We start from the raw sequence: 26,757 nt of genomic DNA, 5'->3' as shown, positions 1-26,757 counted from the left end.
CGAATGCGACAATGTCTGGGGTGAAATGGAGCATGTCAGACTAGGCTAGATTGCTCGTTTTCATCTCCAGATTCTTTTTGAACTCCATCATTTGAATAGATGGAGACTGCATTGTAGACCCGTGTGGTTTCATTTCTGCCAACCACTCCCATTCATCATCACCGTAAGAATGTGGCCATGTCGGTCTAGTCTGACAAACCAAATGGATTATACTGAATGGATAAACATCTAGATTTTACAAGTAGAAGCTGGAAATGGAGGATCATTCTATCCGATCGATAATGTGTTATTAATCTACAGTTTTAGGGAGGCACATTGAAGTGTAGATTCTTTGTACACAACCCTCAGTGGCGTCAATAAAAAAAAATAACAGTCTGGGTTTTATGAAAGCCTGAACTTAACATGGCAAACCTTTGGGGGAAAATGGAAGAAATCAGCCATGTCTTCATTGTTTGTGCTTTACTCAGCGGCCTCTTAATTTTAAAATTTTATTTATTTTAATTTGGTGAACTGTGTACTTTGCTAAAACTCAAAACATTTTATACTTCAACTTTTTTGACAGTCACTCGAAACAGAAGAAAACATTTTCAACGTAAAGGTTCCTCTAGCTCATGCACCGGTCTGTCGTTTGACGTCTACCTGTGTCCTCCCGCAGGTGATAGGTTTTTTCAGCCAGCGTCTGGAGATAGCTGGGACCGACCTGTCTGTAGAGAGGGTTCAGGAGGTCATCATGAAGGGAGCACAGGCTCTGCCTAAAGAACGCCTCAAGGTATGTAGCTAACCCGCACACACTAACCTTGCCCAAAGACCGCCTCCAGGTAAAAACCCAGACAGGCACACGCAGACAGGCCAGACACCCTGCTGGATGACTGCCTCCAGGATACAGCTCACACTAATTGATTTGGTCCAATTTACTCAGCCAGACCGTGCATTATTTACAGCGGAGTGTGGATGGTGTTCCTGAAACAAAGCCAGAAAGGGGCAGGCTTGGAACGGGTGCTCTGCAGTCGGCCTGGCACGTCAAGGGAAGTAAGAACAAAGGTGGAGATTGATGTGGCCTTGGAGAATGGGATGAGTAGCTGTCGACGTCTTGGCGCTGGGCTGGGACGTCCAGAGTTCCACTGGGTCCGGTTTGGTGTGGGGGGAGTTGGAGATGAAGACGAACCAAGACGAAGGTCAGCTGCGGTGCTCATCAGCATTAATGTTCCCACGACGGCAGTCTTCCCTGCAACGGCAAATACGGTGCTGCGAGTAATGACATGTTGAGAAGACGGGGGCTGCTCCTGCACTTTGTCTTCCGCGTGTGTCCAAACCCCAACCCGATTCCTTATGTGTGGACTACTTTTCACCAGTTGGTCAAATGTAGTGCACTATATACCGTGTAGCGTGCCTCTTTGGACACACATGCGGGAGAGAAATAAATCTGCCAGCAGCACCTCGTTACCTTGCTCTCCCCCTGCGAGAAGCCGCCTACCCACAATCCCCCAGCCCCACATTACAAGGAGGAAATATGTATCCGGGGGCGTGGGTACGCGACGGCCCGTCGTCCATCTTCGGCTCCCAGACGCCCTTAATTGTGCGTTTCATCATGTGTTCCATTTGTCTGGGAAACGTCTGTACCCAGCAAGCTATCAGAGATAAGGGATATTCTGCCTGGCGACCGTCTACCTCCTCCTTCACATCGCAGCACTTTGGCATCTTATAATGGACTACATAATTCCCTCTGTTCCACCACCTACTCAAAATCCGGGGGTGCTTGTATTTGTGCAGTTCCACATGCACGGCGCCCCGACACAGGCGTCCAAATATGTGCGTTTTGTCGCTGCCAGATATTTATCTTCAAAAGGGTGAAAAAGAAAACAGTCATGTTATATACACATGATGTAAATATGGAAAAAGGTCCTTAGAATCCCGAATGCTGATTCGCTGATAGACATCACATTACTTTTTGCTGCTCTAATTGTTGCCTCTGGGGTTTGTGGTATATTGCCAGTATATTACGGTTCTAAGAACCGCTCTTAGCAGTGGTATTTTGGGGAAATACCACACCCCCTTGGGCCTATATATCCACTGCCGTTGAAAAGTTTGGGGTCACTTAGAAATGTCAATTAGAGCTCCAAAGAAAATGCTGTATCTCAGACTGGCCAATAAAATATAAATAAATAAATATAAGCCACAAGAATACAGACACTGGACTGAAAAAGATTGGAAAAGGGTGTTATGGAACGATGAATCTCAGTTTGATGTGTTTGGATCACAAAAACATTTGTTCGATGCAGACCAAATCAAAAGATTCTAGAGGAGTCCTTGACACCATCTGTCAAGCATGGTGGAGGCAATGTGATGGTTTGGGGGTGCTTTGGTGGTGGTAAAATGGGAGATTTGTACACAGTAAAGGGCATCTTTAAAAAAAAAAAATTGCTATCACTCCATTTTGCAACGCCATACCATACCCTGTGGACGGCACTTTGTTGGAGCCAATTTCCTCCTACAACAGGACAATGAGCTAAAGTACAGGTCCAAAACATTGCACTAACTATTTAGGGAAGGAACAGTCAACTGGTATTATGTCTATAATGGAGTGGCCAGCACGGTCACTAGATCTCATCCATATTGAGCTGTTGTGGGAGCAGCTTGACAGTATGTTACATAAGAAGCCATCAAGCCAATCCAACTTGTGGGAGGTGCTTCTGGAAACATGGGATGAAATCTCTTCACATTACCTCAACAAGTTGTCTACTAGAATGCTGAAGGTCTGCAAAACTGTAATTGATGAAAATGGAGGATTCTTTTTTCAAATAAAAATAATTTCCTATTCATTTCCTATACAAACTCATGCATGTATGAACATTTCTTAGTGACCCCGAACTCTTGAACACAAGTGTGTATAACAACATATGTGAAAGTAGCCTGGTTTTTATCTTGCAACAATACGTGTCAAAACTCTTAGGTTTCATACTTCACTAAACATAGTGAACCTATGCTTGCAATATGTTATGCTGTTTACAATTACTACCTGGCATCACACTTCTTTATGCCAGAAATCACAAGCGCCTTTCATCAAAATGAGCCAAAAAGAACCAATCATAATTTATTATGCTACATTTTCTGTGAAAACCACTGCCTAAAACAATTATTTAGAAAAAGGTATATTGTTAAACCTGTCACTTTTGGTCTTCTTTCTTTTCGATGTTGGCAAGTAAGTCTGTCTATGCCGGGCATGTTATGGAAGTGGTCTGATCGACTACTCTAGGTGTGTGTCTAATCTCTTCCTTGGTGTCGTTGTCCCTTGCCAGCCTTGACTGATGTGTCCTGCCACAATACTAGCACTGTGCTGTGACAATCTAGGTCGACCGTGATACTCATCACTTTACTGTCTGTCTCTGGCTGCCTGTCTGTCTGTTTACTCATTCTACTTCTTTATTTAGGTATTGTCTTAAGTGGTATTACATTTGCATCTTAGTCATTTTGAGCAGCCGCGCAAATTCAGACTTTCAGTTGGTGTGTTCATCGTAACATAGCTCAGTGTGGGGAAAACCACACAACCCAATAGTGGTAAGTACACCTGACTCAGTGAAGTAGCGGTCAGCCAACTCAGTGCTGGAAGGACGAGGAAGAGTTATGTACAAGCTTTAGTTCACTAAAGGCAATGCTGAAGAGGGGTTGTGGGGGGTGGGCTCTAAAGTAGTGCGTTCCATGCTCTATATGGTGATTATTAGGACACAGCCTCACCTTCCAAAAGAAAATCCATGAGCTAATGATTAATTCTTTGTTGAATTATCAATAAGTCTTTAAATGCTCTCTTGAAACACTTTATAGGGGGATGTGCCCAGCTATATGTTAAATTAAGATGACCCAGTCAAGCACCGGGAAATTGGAAAGGCTTCGAGAAGCCTTAATTATGTTTCAACTGGCTAGCTAACAGATCGTCAGTCTTCTCCGACTGTCTGGTTATCAAAACGATGAGTTCTGGTTTCATCAACGTTGAGTCTGTGGCTTGGGGTAGGTACATTCGGCGGCAGCTAAATGCATATTTAGATGTTAGATTTTTATTAATTCGAAGTTCCTTTGACCGTTTCTACAATAATAGGACCATCTAGTCAGTCTCTTATTCTACACGTATTGATAGGATACAGGATGTATGAGAACATGGTCAGCTTGTAAGGACTTAATCATTAGCCTTAACTGTCTTTGTCCAGTTTTTCCCTTGTATCACCTGAATATGTTGAATATCTATTCACTAGTTTGATAGAGCATATCTGGTTTGGTTCATTTGTGTTATCTCAGAAGAGGACCATAGAACTAGACACAGGTAGACATTTTGGATACGGTGGACTTTCACCCATTGAAAAATGTGTGTACATTGCCAGAGCATGAAAATAAAAGTAATTATGAATCAACAACAGTGGTGCTTGAAAGTTTGAACCCTTTCGAATTTTCTAAATTTCTGCATAAATGTGACCTAAAGCCTCAACAGATTTTCACACAAGTCCTAAATGTAGATAAAGAGAACCCAATTAATCAAATGAGACAAAAATATTTTGTCTTGGTCATTTATTTATTATCCAATATTGCATTTCTGTGAGTTGCAAAAGTATGTGAACCTTTAGTATAAGCAGTTACTTTGTAGGTGAAATAAAAGCCAGGTTTTTACAATCAATTGAATGACAATCTGGTGTGAGTGGGTCCCCTGATTTATTTAAGGAACAGGAATGTATCAGTCTGATCTTTACAACACATTTGTGGAAGTGTACCGTGGTACGAACAAAGGAGATTTCTGAGAATCTCAGCAAGAATTGTTGATGTTCATCAGGTTGGAAAAGGTTACAAAATCATCCCTAAAGAGTTAGGACTCCACCAATCCACAGTCAGTCCAATTGTATACCATTGGAAAAATGTTTTGTGGACAGATGAGACCAAAATAGAACTACTTGGTTTAAATGAGAAGCATTATGTTTGGCGAAAGGAAAACACTGCATTCCAGCACAAGAAACTAATTCCGTCTGCGCGATATGATGGTGGTAGTGTCATGGTTTGGGCCTGTTTTGCTGCATCAGGTCCAGGAACGATTGACATAATTGGCGGAACAATGAATTCTGAATTATACCAGCAAATTCTAAAGGAAAATGTCAGGACATCTGTCCGTGATCTGTATCTCAAGAGAACGTGGTTCATGCTGCAAGACAACAACCCTTAGCACACAAGTTGTTCTACCAAAGAATGGTAAAAGAAGAATGTTTTTTGGCCAAGTCAAAGTCCTGACCATAATCTGATCGAAATGGTGTGGAAGGACCTGAAGCGAGCCGTTCATGTGAGGAAACCCACTAACATCCCAGAATTGTAGCTGTTCTGTACAGAGGACTGGGCAAAATTCCTCCAAGCCGATGTGCAGGACTGATCAACAGTTACAGAAAATGTTTAGTTGCCGTTATTGCTGCACAAGGGTATCATATTTTTGTCTCATTTGTTTAAATGTGTACATTTGATGTTTTAGGTCATATTCATGCAGAAATATAGAAAAGGGTTCACAAATTCTCAAGCACTACGGTAAATGAAAATGACAACAAAATCTGAAATTCTAAGTAAACATACCACTCTCTCTTCTCCTTCGCTCCACTGTGCAGCCCCCCACTCCCTGTTTCAATACCAACTCAGCCAGCCCTGTATTGTAACTCTCCTCTCTCCCCTGTCCTCTCCTCTCACTACCCCTCCCGTCCTCCCCCAAGGAGCCAAACTGTCTGTAGCTTATCACTACAGAACGAGGCAGTGCTGGCCCAAACAACACATTCCAGAGGCTCTGTCTGCCTGGCTTCCTAAACACCACCCTGTTCCCTGTGTAGTGCTCTCACCCCGTGGGTTGCTGAGAGTCATCTAGCTTGTCGGCTGTAGAACGCTCCATGCCCTGGTCTCCCAGAGGCCTGCTGGCAGGGCAGTAGCCGAGCCCAGGGCACCTGAGAACACAGCAGAACGTCGGCCCAAATGTACTGATCACAGAACAAACGGCCAAGACAGAGAAGGTGCCGCTCCCGCACATTATTTTGCTAGTTTCCTCTCCTATCCACATTCCACGCCGTCTGCCCGACGGGCTGAAAAGCCTTAACCTTTTAAAGCCTTGTAACGGGCTACGGAGGGAACAGAGGCGTATTCAACCAGTTAGCTGCGTTCTGGGGTGAGCCGAGGGCTGGGGGGGTTGTCTCGTTCATGTCTGAGGAGACATTCTATTCCCTGTCTAGTGCATGACTTTTGACCTGGGCCCATTGGAAATAAGGGACTCGTTTGGGATTCACCCCCTGGTCTGGTCTGACCCACTGGCATGAGCCCTGGTCAAGTATGTAGCCTGCTAGTGAGCTGGAGCCAGGCCAACCATGAGTCAATCCTGGCCCAGCCTGTGCGTCTGTGTATATGTGTCTGCTTCCCAGGAAACACTGGGGCCAATGCAGAAGTGGCCGGATTGGGCTCTGTGGTGTGTTTCACCTGATAAGTCTGAAGCTTGTTCGTTGTAATAATATCATTTGTAATATGGGGTTTTTAGTGTTTAACACATGCCTTCAGCGTCCTGGCTAAAGTTCTATCAGAACTGCATTGACCGCCGGCCAGGCAGGCTAAGGGGGCTGACCTCACTTCTTAGCTAGCTTGCTGTTTTGAACGCTTTGTTGTCTCTGGTGTCGGCCAGCCAGACAAAACCTCTGAGTATCATGTGGACACACAGGACCAGTAGCCCATATGCTAGGCCCGGGCTGCCGACCAATACCGCCCATCCCCAATGCAACCGGGTTGAGTGGACACAATGGAGTCAGTGAATGGGCCGAGCCCATTCCCGGCAGCAGCATAAAGGAGAAAAAGAATGAGTGATTAGGGCGTTCAGGTAACATGAAATGAGCCAGTGGTGTATTATTGATGATGGTTATCACAGGCCTGCCTGCTGCCATCTCAGGTGGGCTTGCGAGGGCGCCAGGGTCATCGGTCAAAAGAGGCAGGGCCGCTGTCCCTAGGCGCGCATGTACCACTGCCGCATTTTATATTCATTCTCCTGTATTAAGTGTGATTTGTCTATTGTATGTTGCATGGTTTCTCATTGGTATTTATTTCTTTATGTTGTTCGTCCAGTTAGGAGCCTTTGGCCAGGTGGTATTTAAAAAGGAGCAATTAGTATTGGTTCTCAGTCGACTAACGTGGTTAAGCAAGGTTTATTAAAATAGATTGGTTTGATTCCAGCCTACTGCGATTGTAACACGCTCTCATGTCTTTCCCGCTGTCTCTTTTCTGTCAATAAAATGTAAAATTTATAAATGAATGGTGGCTGGGCTCTTGTCGGTTGTAGAGAAGAGATTGTGAATTAGAAGGTGTGCAACTGCTTTCTGATTCCACCTGATGATGAATTGCACCCATCTAGTGTCCCAGACCTATATCACTTTTTGATTAGAGGATAGCAATAAAAATAGGTTACAGGTGTAACTGAAAAATCAGCTGATTGGTCTGAAGGGTTTATAGCTGCTGAGGGGCATGAGCAGGCTTTGTCGTGTGTAGCCAAGTAAGAAGAGGCCAGGCTGTTGAAAACGGCCAGAGCCCTCTGGTGATTTAAGAGCTAATCTCTTTTAACCCCAGTGACCCTTCAGGTCGCCTGTAACGAGCAGCCCGTCTCACCTGAGGTGTTGGTTCGACATCACTGTGCCTGATGGCCAACGGTTCTGGCAGGTTCACACTCCAGCCACATCACTTCCTCTGAGTCTCAAATTGTCTCTCTGTCGTTTAGGATGTCCTGTGTTCCCGGGTTGGATAATTGGTGAGTCGATCAAATGTTAACAAGTCCTGTTTAAAGGTCAGTGGTCTTCTTTTGAGAGTGACTCCTGTTACCCAATGTACCTGTAAGTACCTCAGCTACCAGACAGGAGCAGATGGGTTTTATCTGGTTGGTTTGACGCACCAACTGGCTGATGTTCTCTCTAGGTGATTTCTGATTAATACTAGCAAGTCAGCTAGACTGACCCACGTTGTTAGTTGGCCAGCTATTACGTTAAGTTATTTTAAGAGACCACTTCTAAACACTATAAATATCAGTCTATAAAATACAATATTCCATAATTTTAATAATGTCTACTTGGTATAGCAAAGATCACTTTGCATGGGGAATTCCTCTCTTTCTCTACAAAGACCAACACATTTCTAGGCCACATGTTATAACCAATGCAATCAGTAACCATGCACTTCTATTATAATTTTTTTCCCGTGTTTTTATTAAAATTACACAGCACAGTTAGCAGGAATTACAAAAAAGAAAATGTATTTTCACCCATCCCCCAAAAGAAATCAACACAGCAGGAAAACACCGCAAATAAAAAGAAGAAGCAGGGTCAGGTAGACTAGATCTGGAGGTTTATAGACTTACATGTCACAAATAACTTTTTCATAATTACCAAACTCTTTCCTAATACCATCCCTACTGACATGGTATGATCCAGAGAAGGCCAACGAATCCACAGGGATTGAAACGGGCACTATCAAGATGGCCCACTGTTGTAGTGGGCTTCCAAGAACACAAGCAAGAAACTAAAAAGACAATAATTCAAACTATTTGTTAGAGCCAATTGTGACCACCTGCCTCTACATAGATTTAAACAATTCACATGAAGGAATATATTATTTAATGGTGGAATGCTAAGCTAACCTGTGTGTTGACCAACAGAACTAACACAGAACAGCATACACAAAGGAAACATTTTGTGTCTGTTTTATGGATAGTTTGTGTCTGGGGGGTGGTGTATGGGGGTCTGTGACTATACCCAATGCTGTCCGCAGCCAGGGACAGGCTTCTATGTCACAAAGAGATCATCACAGGGTCCAATCCTATAGTAGTCTCAGGCTGTGTCTAAACCATAGTAACAGCCAGGAAAATCAAATGGAAAATAAAAAGTGACCTTTGTAGGATGAAACATTTTAAACTTTTGCTACCGTGAAACTCTTAATGCTTCCTGAAACTGACCACAGCAAGTATAATTTTTACGTACATACACTGATGAATATTATGACCACCTGCCTAATATGCTGTTGGTCCTCTGTGCCACTAAAACAGCACTGATCTGCCGAGGCATGGACTCTACAAAACCACTGAAGGTGTCCTGAGATATCTGGCACCAATACATTAGCAGCAGGTCCTTAAAGTCGTGAAGGTGGAGTCGCTGTGGATCAGAATTTTCATCCAGTGCATCTCACAGATGCTCAATCGGATTGAGATCTGGGGGATTTGGTATGAAGGGGTTTACCTGGTCTGCAACAATATTTATGTAGGAGGCACTTGTGAGATGTATGTCCTCATGAACGCCAGGACCCAGGGTTTCTTACCCCCTCCACCGGCTTGTTGTATTTTCACAGTGCATCCTGGTGCCATCACTTCCCCAAGTAAATGGCACACACGTACATGAACGTCCACAAACAGGACTCATCGGACCAGGCGACCTTCTACTGTTTCAAGGTCCTGTTATGGTGCGTGCATGCCCATTGTAGGTGCTTTCTACGGTGCGCAGGGGTCATCTGTCTGCAGCTACACAGCCCCATACGCAGCAGAGTGTGGTGCATTGTGTGTTGTGACACATTCCTCCCGTAGCCATTTTCAAATTTTCCATGACTTGTGCTACAGTTGACCTGATGGTTTGGACCAGATTTGATAGCTTTCGTTGTCTTTGTCCATCGATGAGCCTTAGGCACCCAATACCTTGTCGCCGGTTTGTGGTTTTGTCCCTCCTCGGACCACTGTCGGTAGGTACCACTGCTGACTTTGAGCACCCCACAAGCCTTTGCTGTTACAGAGATGCTCTGAACCAGTCGTCTGGCCATAACAATCAGGCCCTTGTCAAAGTTGTTCAGGTTTTGACTCCTGTCCATTTCTCCTGCATCCAACATGTTGACTACGAGAACTGATTGTTTGCTTACCATCTAATCTACCCAGACCTTGACATGTGTCCTTGTTAGGAGATTACTTTATTCACTTTATACAGCCTTTACCTATGATATATATTTCAATATAACACAAACGCCTGATATGACTAATTTGCTTTTATAAACCAGTTTGAAGTTGTTTTATCATACTGTCTTATGTTAAGGCTTTCAGACAGTCAGCATCCAGGGTTTAACCCAATCAGTCAGCGATACAGTATGTTTCGCCTACCCCCTTTATATACCAAATTTCTTCTGGTTTGTCGTTTTTTTCTCTTTCCAGAAGTTTCCGGAGCTGAAGTTTAAGTATGTGGAGGAGGATCAGCCAGAGGACTTCTTCATCCCCTACGTGTGGTCACTGGTCTTCAATTCTGGAGTAGGCCTTCACTGGAGCCCCACTGGCATAGAACTGTTCAGCATGGACTCTGGCTGAATGGTGGGGGTTTACCTCTGTCTATTGGGGGCCAGTCCTAACTTCCACTTTCCGAAAATGAAATCCCTTATTTGTGTACATGGGAGATAAAGTGGAACTTAGGATTCGGCCATGTGTGAGTGTATGTATATTTGCGTCTGTGCGCATTTATTTTTATCTATGTGTGTGGGCTGCTATTGGAAGTGCCTCTACCCTCACAGACAGATCCGTGGGTTACTATGGGATGTTAGACAAGAGGACATTGGTTGTACCCATGTTTCTTTCAGCTCCTGTCAGTTCATATGGGATTTGTCTCCTGTGCTTCCGCATAGTGTAGCTGTGTCTTTTCGCACCAGTGTCTTGATGGCGAGCACAGGACTCTGTCCGGTACAACCAGGATAGCTCCCACACGCTTCACAACCACACCCCAACCAAGGAACAAAGTACTCGCCGCTGGACCACGTTACCATTTCTGTTTTTGGTACAGTTTTGGTCATCAAAAGTATTTCTGGTTTTGCCCTAGATTATTTTGGTTTAGCGCTTCATATTTAGTTATTTTTTCAAATTAGGCAAACATAAAAAATCTATTCAGGAAAGGTGGGGGTGTCAGTACATTGTTTTAATGCCAACTGACATGAATCAACTAGTCAATGGCTTATTAGTTATTAGATAAGTCTATTTTGGTGTGCTAGCTTTTGAATACATGGAATATCTCGTGGGTCCCCTGATAAGATTTGAGTACCACTGCTGTAGAGCCTCATAACATTGTGCTTCTGAGTGAAAGTGGAAAGGGGCATGGTTTAAATCAAGACTGGAGAAAGCAAGCCTCTGACAGTTGTATGGGAGTAAAAAATTCATAAATGACCATATTTTTTGGGGGAGTCCCAATTGTTTCTGACCTGAGCATATAGACATCGTATTTAAATTTAAGGACATGCTCTTAAGTGTTTCCAAACTCTGTCCACAATGCAGTGGTTCTTAGAGTTTTTGATGGCCTGAGAGAACAGCCAATTAAAAACTACCAGCTGTTTTGTCCCATCCAGCCATAGTTCCCTCGTGAGGTGATGTGGGACAGGATGGCTCAATAAAGAGCCTGTTGGTGGACGAGATTAGATGCCAAACAGATTATGGGAGCTGTGGCTTTTGCAATTTTCCTCAAGCTTTGCAGCATTAGCTGATCAGAAGTTAATAAATGTCAGTTGTTTAAACAGTGGTCCTTGTTTTTCATCAGTTGTGTTCTACTATACTCGTTTTTCTGTCTGTTGACCCAATATTTTGTGTTAATTATTGATTGCTAATTAATTTGTTTTATGGGATTTATTTGTTTTTTATTAATTTATTTTCATGTTCAGATTTTATAGTTTGCCCCCAACAAAACATAAACGATTGCAACAGCAGCAACAAAAATAATAGCCTTGTGAACAAAATAAGAAGTTTTTTCTTACCGGTATAAATACAACATCAGTATAAGACAATAGCAGCAGAAACTTTGGCAAATTCTATGTTCACTTTAGGAAGCATAATTATCCATAGAAAAGTGATTATTGGCATTATAGTATAGGCTAGGGTGGATATGTTTATTTAGCCTTTGATTCAACGGTATGTTCTAGCTGGTGCCCTACGTAGTGCTCTACCTTTTGACCAGACTCTTATGGGCCCTCGTCATGAAAGGTGCACTATAGGAAACGGGGGACCATGTGTGATGTCACCCCAACATTGTACAGATCAGGGAACGCATGTAAATTATTTTATAGACAAACACAAACGCATGTTTGTTGCTCATCCCAAATGTTTTGTCTAATGAAAAGCGACACCATTTTCCTTATATGGCTCCTGGGCTCAGGTTTTTAAGTAGTGCTTGTTTCTGAACGCTATAGTCACTGATTATTCATAATTCTGCATAAACTACACTGAGAAATACTGTGAATATATATTCCTGTATGAATCGACATGACATCCATAATAAAGAATGTGCATGTTGTTCGCGTGTGTGCGTACGTGCAGACGTGTTACAACAAGGATCTACTGTTTTAAATAAATACCGCTGTTACACAACAACACATGCAAATGGAGTTGCTTCCAACAACTATTTCTTTGTCTCTTTGAAGTGTGCACACATTCACTACTTACCACACCTTGAAAACCATTAGCCAGGGGAAGCCATTGATTTGATGGAGTTTCTGTCGTTCCCTTCAAATAAACCCCAAAAACCCTTGAGGGGAATGGGTGAACAAGTGGGCACTTTGGGAGAAGATAAAACATTATTGGGATTCACTCAGAGGTCCTCTTTCCGTGCATCCAGTAATAAGTCTTTTCTAAGGGTAAATGAAGTGTTTGAGAAATACTCTTGAAAGAACACTATTTGGGGTTGGTTTCACATCTGTTTTCAACTGAAAAAGAATGGTTTAAGCTGAACTCTTGTTGTTTGCATGCAAGTCAATTCTGGAATCTTACTTCACTCGAGTAATAGCTGACTTGCTTCTACATTTGAGATTATTTTACAATGTTACTTCCACTCTACTTCAAATGTAAAGGCTGTCTTTACTTCCTATGTAAATTGACACAAATAAAAAACACTTGTAAGATATCCTAGATTTCTGTTTTTCATGTCTTAAAAATAATGGTTGTTTGGTAGCTACGGACCCAGAGTACATTTGTCTTCATATTAGTTTAATACAATGACAGCTGAGAGGTACTAACTTATTTCCACCAGGAGGCAAATTGAAGCCTGAAGCCAGTCTGGTAAGTGGGGTTAACAATCCAGTGTCATCCTGTGTTCATGACAACACAGTTGAAGGGAATTTCCCACTGTTTCCTCTTTTATATTGATTTTACATGGCTGAATTATATTTTCATTTCTGAAAAACTATAATTGATGTAATTTAATGTAATGAATGGCCCATTAGATGACTCCCAACACCGAACTAATTACTTTTAGTTAGATGCTCCTCCTCCTGTTACAGAAAGTATACCGCTGGTGAGCTCTCATCATTACGCAAATCTCCTGACCCACCTGACGTAAGCCATTTGTTTTTTTCCCCCAAGTTGCCGGAAATGTTAAACGTCAAGTGCATTTGAGGTTTAAAAAAGTTTGCAACTCACAGTTTAAAAACCAACACTTGCCCTATGAGAAACTTATTGATATTTACAAAAATAGTCCATTGTAATCCACATTATAATTTTGTATTTGTACAGGGTCTACAGGTTATTTTTCCTGCTGTAGCAATCTTTCTCCAATAAAGATCATGTATCTGCACCATGGGTGCCAGATGGCTAGGGTGTTGAGTAGGTGCTGCGCTAGCTACGCTCATCTTATTCTTTCCTGTACTGGGGTCACCTTACAGTGGTCTTCAATTGACACGGGTTTCCCAAATGTCACCTTATTCCCTACATAGTACACAATGGGGCCCAGTCAAAAATGTAGCGCATTATATAGGGAATAGTCGTTTCTTTCCCCATTGAGTTCCATTTGGGACATAAGCATGATGAGTCAGGCACTGGAACATGAATGGGCCAGGGTTTCTGGGAGATGTACTGTTGTTGAGGCAATAGGAACCTCAACCTGGGTTGTATTCATTTGAGAGGTTTTGCCCTTTCAGGGACATTTTTCCAATTTGTTATATTGATTGCAACTTCTGAGTGAAACCACACTTCATTGTCATGATAGATGAGTGTTGTTGTGAGAAGGGAATTGAGGGAGGTTGTTGGACTGGCAAACGGTGAAGTTATGGAGCAAATGTTTTAGACCCCTTGAGCTTTTTAAACACAGGTTATTGGAGCAGTGTTCTGTGTTTGTTCTCTCTTTGCCCAACTGTTTGAATGGCTATTATCAACTTGTAAGCCAATTACCACAGGTGATAGAAATTACACAAACAAAAAATATATTGTTTTCAAATTAATCTGAATTTTGGAAAATTCAGCACCCAGCATATGTGCTGAATTAAAATATGAACTGCATAAATTCTTGATATCCTGCATATCCTTTTGCCAGAGGTCTTTTTTTTTTTTTGCTGACTTTGAATTACATTCTCATGAAAATAAAGATCATGTGCTGTTATAAATGAAAGATTTCTTTTTGAAAAAACAATGTAGGCCTAATGGTCATCTTCAGGTCACACCGGTAGGTGATCTACCTAGACAAGAATGTATGCTAGAATTATTTGACTGCTTTTTGTGGAAGGGAGAATAAGCAGGAAATCCAAGGTTTTATCCAACCATGATCTCTAGAAAACGTTCAAATTTGGGAAATGTATCATAATTCTGCCTTCTACTCCAGTCATTTAGGGTTTAGGATTAAAAGAAAGTAATTAACTGGAAGTCCTGATAACCATATGTTGTATGCAAAAAAATTCTCAACACATGAATGGTTTGAAGAAAGCAAAAATATAAGATTCAATTTTTAAGACAAACTTCCAAGCAATAACTTTCGGGAAAATGTCTTCAATCACACTGTCGTTCAAGGTTGTGTGAGACAATCAGTTCTCTGTTGTAATACTTTAGTTGAGCAATAATCCCCAAACTTTGCACATGATAAAAGCAATGTGGTCAGCATCAGCACTACTGTCAACCAACTAAGCTGCCTTAAAATGTCAGAAGCCCCTGTCTACTTAAACAGTATAGTATGAAAGATATTTATTCATTCATGTTGGTGTGAACACTAAAGAGCTAGAAAGCTGCTCCTCCTCACCCCCAGGTGAAAACAAAATACAATTTTCCTTCTCACTCACTGACAGCTTGTCATAGGGCAATTATCAGTGCCAACTTGACAGTTTACGATCCAAGGAAATTTCTGTGCACTTAAGGTTAGGGTTAGGTAGCGAGATGGAACCATTGATCACCGGAATGTTATAGTATTTCTTTACCAGGGAATCCCTATTACAATTACAAAGGTTAGTGCCTCAACTGGAGGTATATCAATACAAATCAGAGGATACCAAAATCACAATCACATTTTTCAAGTCAGTCTACACATCCTCAGAATGTAACTTGTTATAATGGTGATGCCAGTAGTAGACCGCAATGTCTATGCAAAGTTGTGAAATAGCAAGGCAGAACCATTTGTTTGCTATAGTTTGCCTATCTAATCATAAAACATACCATTACAGGAAATAAGAACCGTGGTCAAAGAATTGGGATTTGCATTTGCAAACTTGTAAGTAGTAAGTGAGTAACAAATAGATAATGCAACTGTCAGATAAAAGTCACTGTCAGGAAATATATGCGTATAGTCTAACTGACACTGTACCATCAATACGACCACCAAGACATAACTTGGTTATTATGTCACAATTTAATACAACTGATCAAAAATCCCTAGAAGAAACAGTTCGACATCTTAAAGCTTCCACATGTTGCCTCGACACACTGCCATCAGACTTTTTTTTTTTTTATGCCATCAGACTTGGCATTTTCCCAACGTCTCTAAAAACAGCTGCCATTAAGCCCCTATTAAAAAAGAGAACACTGGATGCATCTATATTGAACAACTATAGACCTGTATCAAATCTCCCTTTTATAGCCAAGATCATTGATAAGGTTGTCCTCAATAAACTCAGCAATTTTGTGACCTCAAGCGGTCTCTTAGACACATTTCAGTCAGTCTTCCGACCTCACCATATTACTGAAACTGCCCTCATAAATGTTTTAAATGATATACGGCTGAATACTGATTCCGATAAAATAACAGTTCTGGTTCTATTAGATATCAGTGCAGCATTTGACACTGTAGATCATAGAACACTTCTAAATAGGCTGGAAAATTGGGTAGGACTCACCGGGACAGTCCTTGATGGGTTTAGTTCTTATCTAGATAGCCGGAGTTACTTTGTCACCATTGGTAATCATGAATCTGATAGGGTGGCTATGACATGCGGAGTTCCCCAGGGATCAGTTCTCGGACCGCTTCTGTTCAATCTCTTTATTCTACCTCATGGTTAAATTCTACAGAACAACATTAACCACCATAGCTATGCCGATGACACTCAGATATATGGTTCTCAAACCGTATGACAACAACTCAACAGACTCACTGTGACACTGTATGAAGCGCATAAAGACCTGGAGGAATCAAGATTTTCTACAATTAATCCAAGATAAAACAGAGACTGTGATGGGCAACAAAAATAAAAACTAGTATCAGTAAAGAGCTGGATTCTCAGGCCCTAAAAACCAGGAACCAAGTGCGTAATTTTGTGTTCCGATAGACTTACCTTGTGTGCATACCGTCCGCTCGCTAGAGCTACAAAGAGGCACTCTCTCATTCGTTTCCAAAAATAGTCAGCAAATCACAGAAACAGCGGGCGGAGCTACTCTCGGAGACAAAATCTCACAACGACAGTGACAGTTGAGAGTTGAGAAATTTTCAACTTTATATTAATTTCCAGTGAGCGGGCAGTGACAGAGTTCAGCGACTACTGGCATGGCAGATGTTCTCTGCATCTTAAGTCCCTTCTTGTTTCTACTTGCTAGCTAAAAACTCACTCGCTAACTAAAAATATTGCCAAGAGAGAAACGTATATTTGCGGTGTCTGATTTCCTCATTATTTATAATGCTTCTCTGGCTTCATACAGAGATATCATTCTAAAACATTGATGCATGGAAGGTTTCAGAGATTGTTGGGATCACAGGTGAGTGATGCCTGCATAACGTAAAACTAAATAAATTGATATTTTAACATTGACAAGTCATTCACTTGGCATTGTCGTAATACATTTTTAGTAGTAGGGTCAGGCAAATACTAAACACTTATTAATATTTGCAGAGACAGATGTTTCCCCTATACTGTTTGTCACTGGCATAGACTAGGAGGATACACCCTGCCCAAGCAGGCAGTGTGCACACTAGGTTCGGCTCAGCGGCAGCTCACCAGAGATTGAGCGATTTGCAAGTTGTTAAATGTGAGGTCAGACCTCCCATTTAACAGTCATATCAAAGCGGTCACCAAAACAGCATTCAATCGTCATAAAGATATAGCCAGAAATAAGGGCTTGGAATACCAAAAAGACAGAGAGAAGCTCATCCATGCTTTTATCTCTAGTAGGGTTGACTATTGTAATGGCCTCTTAACTTAACTCTTTTAGTTTATAAATCACTGAATGGTTTAGGCCCCCGAATACACTTCTGATATGTTTAAAGAATATAAACCAAGCAGAGCGTTTAGATCCATGAACACAGGTCAGCTAGTAGAGTCAAAACTAAAGATGGCCAAGCAGCATTTAGCAGTTACGCTGCACACAACTGGAATAAATTACCATAAATTACCAGAAATGCCCCAAATGTATACATTTTTAAATCCAGGTTAAAAACACTTCTCTTTTGACGCACTTATGACTGAGTGCTTGAACTTAACTGCTCTGCTAAGCATTACAGCTTTCTTATTCTGTTTTATTTATTAAGATGATGTTTTGATGTTTTAATTTGAGTATTTGTTTTTTTGCTACTGTATTTTAATATTTTTCTTTGTAAAGCACACTGAATTGTTTCCTATGTATGTATTGTGCTATATAAATAAACTTGCTTGCTTGCTATAGTTTCACTAACATATGTCAAAATCTAAAAACAAATGATGAATTGTTAACAAAAACAAAGGATAATTAGCAAATAAGTGTAAGACCGTTTTTTATGTTGAATCATGTTTTTGTTAATGTTACAGCATGTCACCGGCATTTTACAGATTTGTGACTTAGATTACATTTGTGAGTGGCCTTACTTATTTCTGAGTTGCTGCTAGAAATATTTGGACACTGACACAAAGTTAATAATTTTGTCTCTGTACACCACCACAATGGATTTGAAATGAACCAACCGAGATGCAATTGAAGTGCAGACTTTCAGCTTTAATTCAACGGGTTGAACAAAAATATTGTATGAAACTGTTAGGAATTGCCACCATTTTCATACACAGTCCTTTTATTTCAGGGGCTCAAATATGATTGGTTAAGTTAACACATTCATAAATAAAATGTTCAAACAAAAATTTTCATAAACAAAAAAGTTTTTTGATACTTGGTCAAGAATTCTTTACAGGCAATGAATGATTGCTTGAAGTCTGGAATGCATGGACATCTCCAAACGCTGGGTTTCTTCCATTACAATGCTTTGCCAGGCCTTTAATGCAGCTGTCTTTAGTTGTTTGTTTGTGGGTCTTTTTGCCTTAGGTTTTATCTTCACCAAGTGTAATTCATGCTCGATTGGGTTGTGATCAGGTGAAAAACTGCTGGGTTGCTTTCGCAGTATGTTTTGTGTCATTGTCCATCTGCAATGTGAAGCGTCATCCAATCAACTTTGCTAAATTTGGCTGAAACTGAGCAGACAATATATCCCTATACACTTCAGAATGTATCCTACTTCTTCTGTCTTCTGTCACATCAATAAACACTAGTGACCCAGTGCCATTGGATGCCATACATGCCCATGTGTTGCATAGCTAGCCAGTGTGTTCTTTTTTTTCTCAGAATATACCAAACTGTTGACTTGGCCACTCCTAATGTTCCGCCTATCACTAATGGATTTTTCATTTTTTGTAGCCTAAGGATTACCTGTTTCAATTCTCTTTTGACCGCATGTTGTGGGTTCACAGCAACAGCTTCCAAATATGAATGGCACACCTGGAATCAACTCCAGGCCTTTTACCTACTTAATTGATTGAGAAATAACGAAGGAATATCCCCCACACCTATCCTTGAAACAGCTGAAAGGGACCAAAATTAATTGTACAATTACTTTTTGTCCCTTGCAAAAGAGCAGGCTACATATTGAAGAGATGTAATTCCTAAACCCTTCCTCCAATTTGATTGGGAAGACCTTTAAATTAAAGCTGAGCGACTGCACTTTATTTACCTGAAACTTGAATATATTTTGGTATAAATAACAAACAAAATAAAACTTGGCAGTGTCCAATTATTTCCGGTAGCATTGCATATTTGTGAGCTGCATTTTACAGATCAGTTGCATAAGGGATCCAGCAAGTCCAAACTTATGCTAAACTGTAAAATGTGTAGACATAAATCATACTCACTATCCAACACTTATACAAGTAATTATGTGCTGTGCTATTTTGAAAGTAAATTTCAAAAGGAGCTCCTAATTTGGATCCCATTTCGAACTTATCCCTAAAATGCAACAAATATGTGAGTCCACTCATAAATGTAATGCAATTAACAAATCTGTAAAATGCAGTTCACAAATGCTGTAGCATTCACAAAAACATGTTAGAACATTAAAAACAGTCTTACATTTATTTGCTAATCTTCCTTTGCTTTGGTTAACAATTCATTTGTTTGTGGATTTTGCATGTATTTCTTGACAATCATTTTTATTTGATAGTTGCATTATCTATGTTTGTGTCTCACTGTATATGTTTGACTTGCTACTTACAGGTTTACAATGTTTTGATAGAATTCGATCTCCATAATCGACACTTAAAATTGTTTGCGGAACAGTGAGCTACGAGTTTTGGATCTGAAAATCTCATCAGACAAAACTACTGGCAAGAGATCGCAATATTTACCGAAAAATTGCTCAGTTTGTGTATGAAGTTCTGCCATGGCATTGAAATTGCCTTTTGATGTTCTGTAAAACAGAAAACTAAACTAAAACTATACATTGTATGAACACCAGGAAGAGTTGCTGCTGCAAGTGACTAAACCGGGATCCTACTAAAACTTAGAACTAAGGCCATTGCCTCTCGTGCACATTTACCTCTGCAGTATCGGTTCAATTATCTATATTTCCCACTTCTCCCCTCTATCAATAGAAGCAAAAATAATAATATTTAAAGTGGTGAATACATACCCTACCATTTTTTACAAATTCAGTGTCATCCATTCATGGCTTGTTACATTAATTCAACCCTAAGCATGCATTTGTCAGAAAAGATTGCTACAGCTTTCAATAATGTCATATAATGCCATTAAAAGAGTTCAGATTTCAGTAGTTTCTCATAAATCCTTTGAAACCTCAACAGCTTCTCTATGCTAACCTCTAGATGTTTTTGCCGGAAAGCGGAGCTGGCTTAGAAGAGTGAATGTCTTTTACTGAGTCCGTCACTGACTGACCCTTGTTAAATACCGTAGTGGTTAGAGACGCGGGCTCCGGAACAACAGGTCCTGAGGTTCAGGACAGAAAAAAACTTTGCTGGCTACAACTTTACGTAGCTGCGTAATAGGAAGTTCTTGTGGATATTAGGATTTATTCAGGATAGACAAACAATTCACAGGCTTCACGATTCTCTCGTCTTTTCACTTGACAAAAAAGTCAGCTAAGTCATTAGTGATGGCCGTTCGAGGCTTCATTACCGTTCCTTCAGCTGCAAGATCAACACCATCGTTAAGTTTGCTGACGACACCACCATCATAGGCCTGATCTCTGACAATGACGAGTCAGCCTATAGAGAGGAGGTAAGGTCACTGACTTTGTGGTGTCAGGAAAACAACCTCCAGGTCAATATCAGCAAAAACGAAGGAGATGATTGTGGATCACAGGAAGCAGCGGCGGGGAGACCACACCCCCATACACATAAATGGGTCTATAGTAGACAGAGTTCACAACCCATAGTTTCCTTGGGGTCAACATCAGTGATGATTTGACCTGGTCACATCACTCTAACGTTGTGGTGAAGGAGGCCAGGAAACGGCTCTTCTTCCTACGCCGATTAAGGAGATTTGGCGTGGAAGCCAGGATACTCACCAACTTCTACAGATGCACTATCGAGAGTATCCTGACCGGTTGTGTCACCGCCTTGTATGGCAGCTGGACCACCCTCGACCGTAAAGCACTTCAGAGGGTGATTAAAACAGCAGAGAGCATCACAAGGGCTGACCTGCCATCCCTGCAAGATCTCTACACAGAGAGGTGTAGGAGGAGGAGCAAACAAATCATTACAGATCCCAGCAACCCATGCCACAGACTGTTTACCAAGCTGCCGTCAGGTAGAAGGTACAGGAGTATTCAATCCAAAACTAACAGGCTACGGGACAGCTTCTTTCCTCAGGCCGTAAGGCTGCTCAGTTCAGGAACCCCTCCTCCTTCTATCCATAGTCCCATGCACACCTGTCACTTTATATCATGCTCATTTACCAATCATATCATGCAGACCTGTCACTTTTACATTGCACTACAGTTGTACAGTAGTATAGTTATTATTATTGATGTGTGTTTTTTTGTATGGTGTTATTATTTATGGTTCATGTTATGTTATCTACTTATTTATATATTATAATTACTGTTACTTTTTTTTTTTACTTTTAACTGCGCTGTCGGGAGTAGGAAAACCAAGCATTTCATTGCCATAACTTATTATTGCAAATGACAAAGCTTTTGAAATTTTGAAACTTGAACCTTAAAAGGATCATATGCTAGCGGTGCTAACTCAGATTTTCGTTTTCAAAATAAAAGTTAATATAATTATAGTTAGATAACAATCTTGTCTGTATATTTTATGTTTAATATCTGTTCCAATGTTATTCTTATCTGTTCTTTTTCACAGACTAGATCAGGGGTGTCAAACCGGTTCCACGGAGGGCCGAGTGTCTGCAGGTCTTTGGGTTTTCCTTTAAATTGGTTCCCAGGTCAGACCTGAACAACCAGGTGGGGGTAGAAATGAACCAATTAGTGAACTCATTAATCAATCAGGTACAAGGTGAGAGCGAAAACCTGCAGACACTCGGCCCTCCGTGGAACCGGTTTGACACCTGTGGACTAGATTGTTACTTACAGTCACCTAAATGATTATTAGGAACACCATACTAATACTGTGTTTGACCCCCTTTCGCCTTCAGAACTGCCTTAATTCTATGTGGCATTGATTCAACAAGGTGCTGAAAGCATTCTTTAGAAATGTTGGCCCATATTGATAGGATAGCATCTTGCAGTTGATGGAGATTTGTGGGATGCACATCCAGGGCACAAAGCTCCCGTTCCACCACATCCCAAAGATGCTCTATTGGGTTGAGATCAGTACAGTGAACTCATTGTCATGTTTAAGAAACCAATTTGAAATGATTCAAGCTTTGTAACATGGTGCATTATCCTGCTGGAAGTAGCCATCAGAGGATGGGTACATGGTGGTCATAAAGGGATTGACATGGTCAGAAACAATGCTCAGGTAGGCCGTGGCATTTAAACAATGCCCAATTGGCACTAAGGGGCCTAAAGTGTGCCAAGAAAACATCCCCCACACCATTACACCACCACCACCAGCCTGCACAGTGGTAACAAGGCATGATGGATCCATGTTCTCATTCTGTTTACGCCAAATTCTGACTCTACCATCTGAATGTCTCAACAGAAATCGAGACTCATCAGACCAGGCAACATTCTTCCAATCTTCAACTGTCCAATTTTGGTGAGCTTGTGCAAATTGTAGCCTCTTTTTCCTATTTGTAGTGGAGATGAGTGGTACCCGGTGGGGTCTTCTGCTGTTGTAGCCCATCCGCCTCAAGGTTGTGCGTGTTGTGGCTTCACAAATGCTTTGCTGCATACCTCGGTTGTAACGAGTGGTTATTTCAGTCAAAGTTGCTCTTCTATCAGCTTTAATCTGTCGGCCCATTCTCCTCTGACCTCTAGCATCAACAAGGCATTTTCGCCCATAGGACAGTCGCATACTGGATGTTTTTCCCTTTTCACACCATTCTTTGTAAACCCTAGAAATGGTTGTGCGTGAAAATCCCAGTAACTGAGCAGATTGTGAAATACTCGGCCCGTCTGGCACCAACAACCATGCCTCGCTCAAAATTGCTTAAATCACCTTTCTTTCCCATTCTGACATTCAGTTTGGAGTTCAGGAGATTGTCTTGACCAGGACCACACCCCTAAATGCATTGAAGCAACTGCCATGTGATTGGTTGATTATAATTATAATTGCATTAATGAGAAATTGTTTACTATATTGTGACTATTTCTGGTGGATTTTCTAATTATGTCTCAGGATTTGTTCAGGATAAAAAAAAACACTTCGCTGACTACACGATTCTCTGGCCTTTTCACTTGATGAAAAAGTCTGTTATCTTCACCTATGTTGATACAGTAGTTAATGTATCAATGTAATTTACGAATGTCTAATAAGCAGTTAAAACGGCCACTGGCAAAAGCCATAAAGTTCAAAGATGCTATTTGTGGTGGAGGTAAAATGAATAAGAAACGTTACTCAGTTTAACACAATATTATGGTGTCTAACAAAATATTCAAACTTGGCGTGATGTTAATGAGTCAAAATAACATGATGCAAAGAGGCTATACTATTCACTAGCGTAGTGGTCAACTACAATGCCTTTCTTGGTGAGCTGGGCTCAGTTCTTGAGGGAGCAGGTGTAATTAACATATTTTATTGCGGGCCGGCTGTTTTTCTCTCTTTCTATGTTATTATATTTCTTTTTGCAACTCTGCCAATCTCTATCTATCTGTAAGTCATGTTAATGTAGCATCTTATTTAGGCTCAGAAGTTTAAACATGCTCATCTATCCATTAACCCCAGGTTGTATATTGTTTGTTCTAAAAAATGTAAGTTGCACCTGAAAAGGTGCTGTGTTTCTATACTAAACATTACATTTGACCAGGGCCCAACTTTGGGTATTGTGTTAGGGTGATTAGAACAATAGTAATTTAATAGGATCTATATGGTCAGGTTCAACCCACTCTGCCTGTGACCTCATGCAGACAGGTATGCTGGGTTTGCAGACTGCAGCAAATTACTCACAGTAGAACAATCACAGTAGATCACACAGACAGCTCATGTGTTGGATAATGGTAAGGCAACTGGCTTTGCACTTTTGGGTAATGGATTGGCCAGGACTGGCTTTGCTAACTTGGGTCAGATATACCATTTACCTTGCTCTGTTTCTTTCTCTTTTAGATAAGCTGGTTGATGGTCAATACATGTAGAAAAGCTTACTGTATTAATGTAAAATGAATTTTTGGTGGTCAATGGAATAAGTATATTTCTTAACATTTAGCCTACACAGAAACTTGTGGTCTTCTGATTTGAGGATTACAATGTGGCGTTTGGATCTAGGAAATGGGGATGTTAGTTACTAGTATAAACTAAACATAAATTAATTTGGCTGTCGAATGTGCATGAACATGCAACTTTTGTAGACTACGTTAGTTTTCACTGGGGAATGTAATTAATTACAGAATTTATTTTGTTATCCTTTGCTTGCAGTGTCTTTGCGTGTATCTGCTCTGAGATCAGAAAATAAAAAACATTTAGTTGAAGTTCCCTCATTATTGCTCTTATCTATGGAGTTGTTGGGTTACAATGAGCATTCGGGCGCCATGCATGAGCCAACCTCGTCTCAGGAACCTACATAGACTATTCTACGAAAATCCATGGCACCTGATTTCGTATGATATGTGACGTTACGTTAGGTTACAATACAATGCGCCACCAGAACAAAATTATTCAAACGTAACATATCTAATGAACGCTATTACAACGTATCAAATGTTACGAGCGCTATTAAAACGTAAAATAGAATACGAACGCCAGACAAACGTATGATATTTTACAAACGCTATGAAAGATGATTTTTTTTGACAAAATGTTAGACTTGTATTTTGAACTGGCGACATTTGGATTACAAGGCAGTCGCCTTACCCATTGACCCACACTAGACATGGGGATTACAGATGAGTAACAGCAATAGCAAGGTCGCTAGTATATGTTATAAAAGCATTTTATCGTCAACGTTACGTTGACGTTAGGCATCACAGCCCTGGGGTTAGGGTTAAGGTTAGATCTCACAGCACTGGGGTTAAGGTTAAGGTTTGGGCTACGGTTATGAAACAAAAAAGGTAAGTTTAAGGTTACGTCTCACAGCTCTGGGGTTCAGGTTAGGGTTTGGGTTAAGGTTAGCTATCACAGCACTGGGGTTAAGGTTAGGGTTATGGTTTGGGTTAGGATTACAAAGAAAATCACTTCAAACACTTCAAATGGATGTTGTGACAACACCACTCACCAGCACTAGTTACAGGTTCCCTGGTGAAGCAGTGGGTATCGCGCCTGTGTGAGATGCTATTTTACTGGACGTAATATATCTTACAAAATGTTACTGCCTAAAAGTTACGTCAAATAGTCTACGTCATCAATCTGAGACCAGGTTGCATGAGCGTTTCTGTGACTGATGGTTCGATTTAAGTCATCTTTGTATACATTTATTTTTTGCAGTGGGCCTTTTCTTGAAGATATGGTAAAGTTTTTGTATAGTCAAATGGCCCTGGAACAGGTTGAAACACTGCTGCTGACTCCAGCATATAAAAAGGCTGGCCCAAAGTTTTTAGTTTTATTGTTTATACCTGAAACAAGTCAATTGTTAAATTAATTGCATTATTAGAAGTTATGGAGAATTTATGTCTGAAATAAATACAATTATTTTATATTAAGCCTACCACTTTCGATACATTCAATGGATTTGGGCAATATTTTTGTGATTGATATTATAAACAATGCAATTGAAAATATGTATGAACAGAAGGCAAGCAGAATAATACTTCAAAGATGAGCATAATTTCCTTTTAACAATTCTAAATAACGACTTTATAAAATACCCCCTGTAGTCTGGGGAAATCCTCCTTCATTACACAAAGAGATTCTACCAACTCGTTATATTCTGTGAACAGCGGTTGGTTGCGGTGCAGATAACTTCCAGACTACCTTAAAAAAAATGCGGGCTGCTGTTGGTTGCGTTTGAGCTCTTGAGCGGCGCCAGTGGGGAATCCGTGGAACAATAAGACTGAGCCATTGACTGGCTGTGCCTCCCGTCACGAACAGAACAAACATATCCCATCATCATTACCATCATCCACCCCATCCCACTGCCCTGCAGCGACGCTCACTGCCTGGCCTGACTGGCACCCAAATTAACATAGCCGCCTACTGTTGCCTGCGTGCGCCTCCCCTCCCTAACTGACTGTCTGGTCTAGGACACAATTAGGCTACATCAGCGGCCAGCATTCTTCAGTGCACTCGAACAAAGACAAGTCAGAGACAGACCTGTCTGTCCGGCCACCGAGTGAGTTTAAAGGGACAGATGTTATCATTCCTTTAAGTTTAGGTTTGTAGACTCTCTGGAGGGGAGGTGCATGGTCATCTCTTTTTCCCACACCTTATTGCCTATATTGTTTATAAGTTGGAACATTTTGTGTCCCTCTACATAACGTATAAAGTTTACTTAATAGTACACTCTTATATAAATAAATTATTGGCATAGTATTATTGTCACAGAAATATAATTGTTTTTTTCTGACATTATTTATGACCGTCTGGACTCCACTATCTGAATGAATTCATCAATAATAAAATGTAATATTTTTTAAACAGGGAAATATACTATATAGCCTAAACTATAGGCTAGACAACAGTTAGTCAGTATAGCTTAATAACCAGGAAACCTCTTTCAGTCGGTGCTTCAGTCCAGAC

At 40.8% G+C, this 26,757-nt stretch overlaps 1 protein-coding gene across 2 annotated transcripts in view; it reads left to right on the top strand.

Moving 5' to 3' along the window:
• dym (dymeclin) overlaps positions 1–12,929 on the top strand; it is a 121,565-nt gene extending 108,636 nt beyond the window's left edge. For both annotated transcript variants that reach the window (XM_010892799.4, XM_020053452.3), the window contains 2 exons: positions 656–769; positions 10,214–12,929. In XM_010892799.4, the coding sequence (XP_010891101.2) occupies positions 656–769; positions 10,214–10,363 (264 nt within the window). In that variant the 3' untranslated portion in view covers positions 10,364–12,929. The remainder of the gene's footprint in view (positions 1–655; positions 770–10,213) is intronic.
• The last annotated feature ends 13,828 nt before the right edge of the window (positions 12,930–26,757 follow it).

The sequence above is a fragment of the Esox lucius genome, chromosome 14 (assembly GCF_011004845.1).
Source record: "Esox lucius isolate fEsoLuc1 chromosome 14, fEsoLuc1.pri, whole genome shotgun sequence".
Classification (NCBI taxonomy): domain Eukaryota; kingdom Metazoa; phylum Chordata; class Actinopteri; order Esociformes; family Esocidae; genus Esox; species Esox lucius.
Note: the sequence above shows the minus strand (reverse complement) of the source record. Positions and strands in the feature narration are given on the sequence as shown.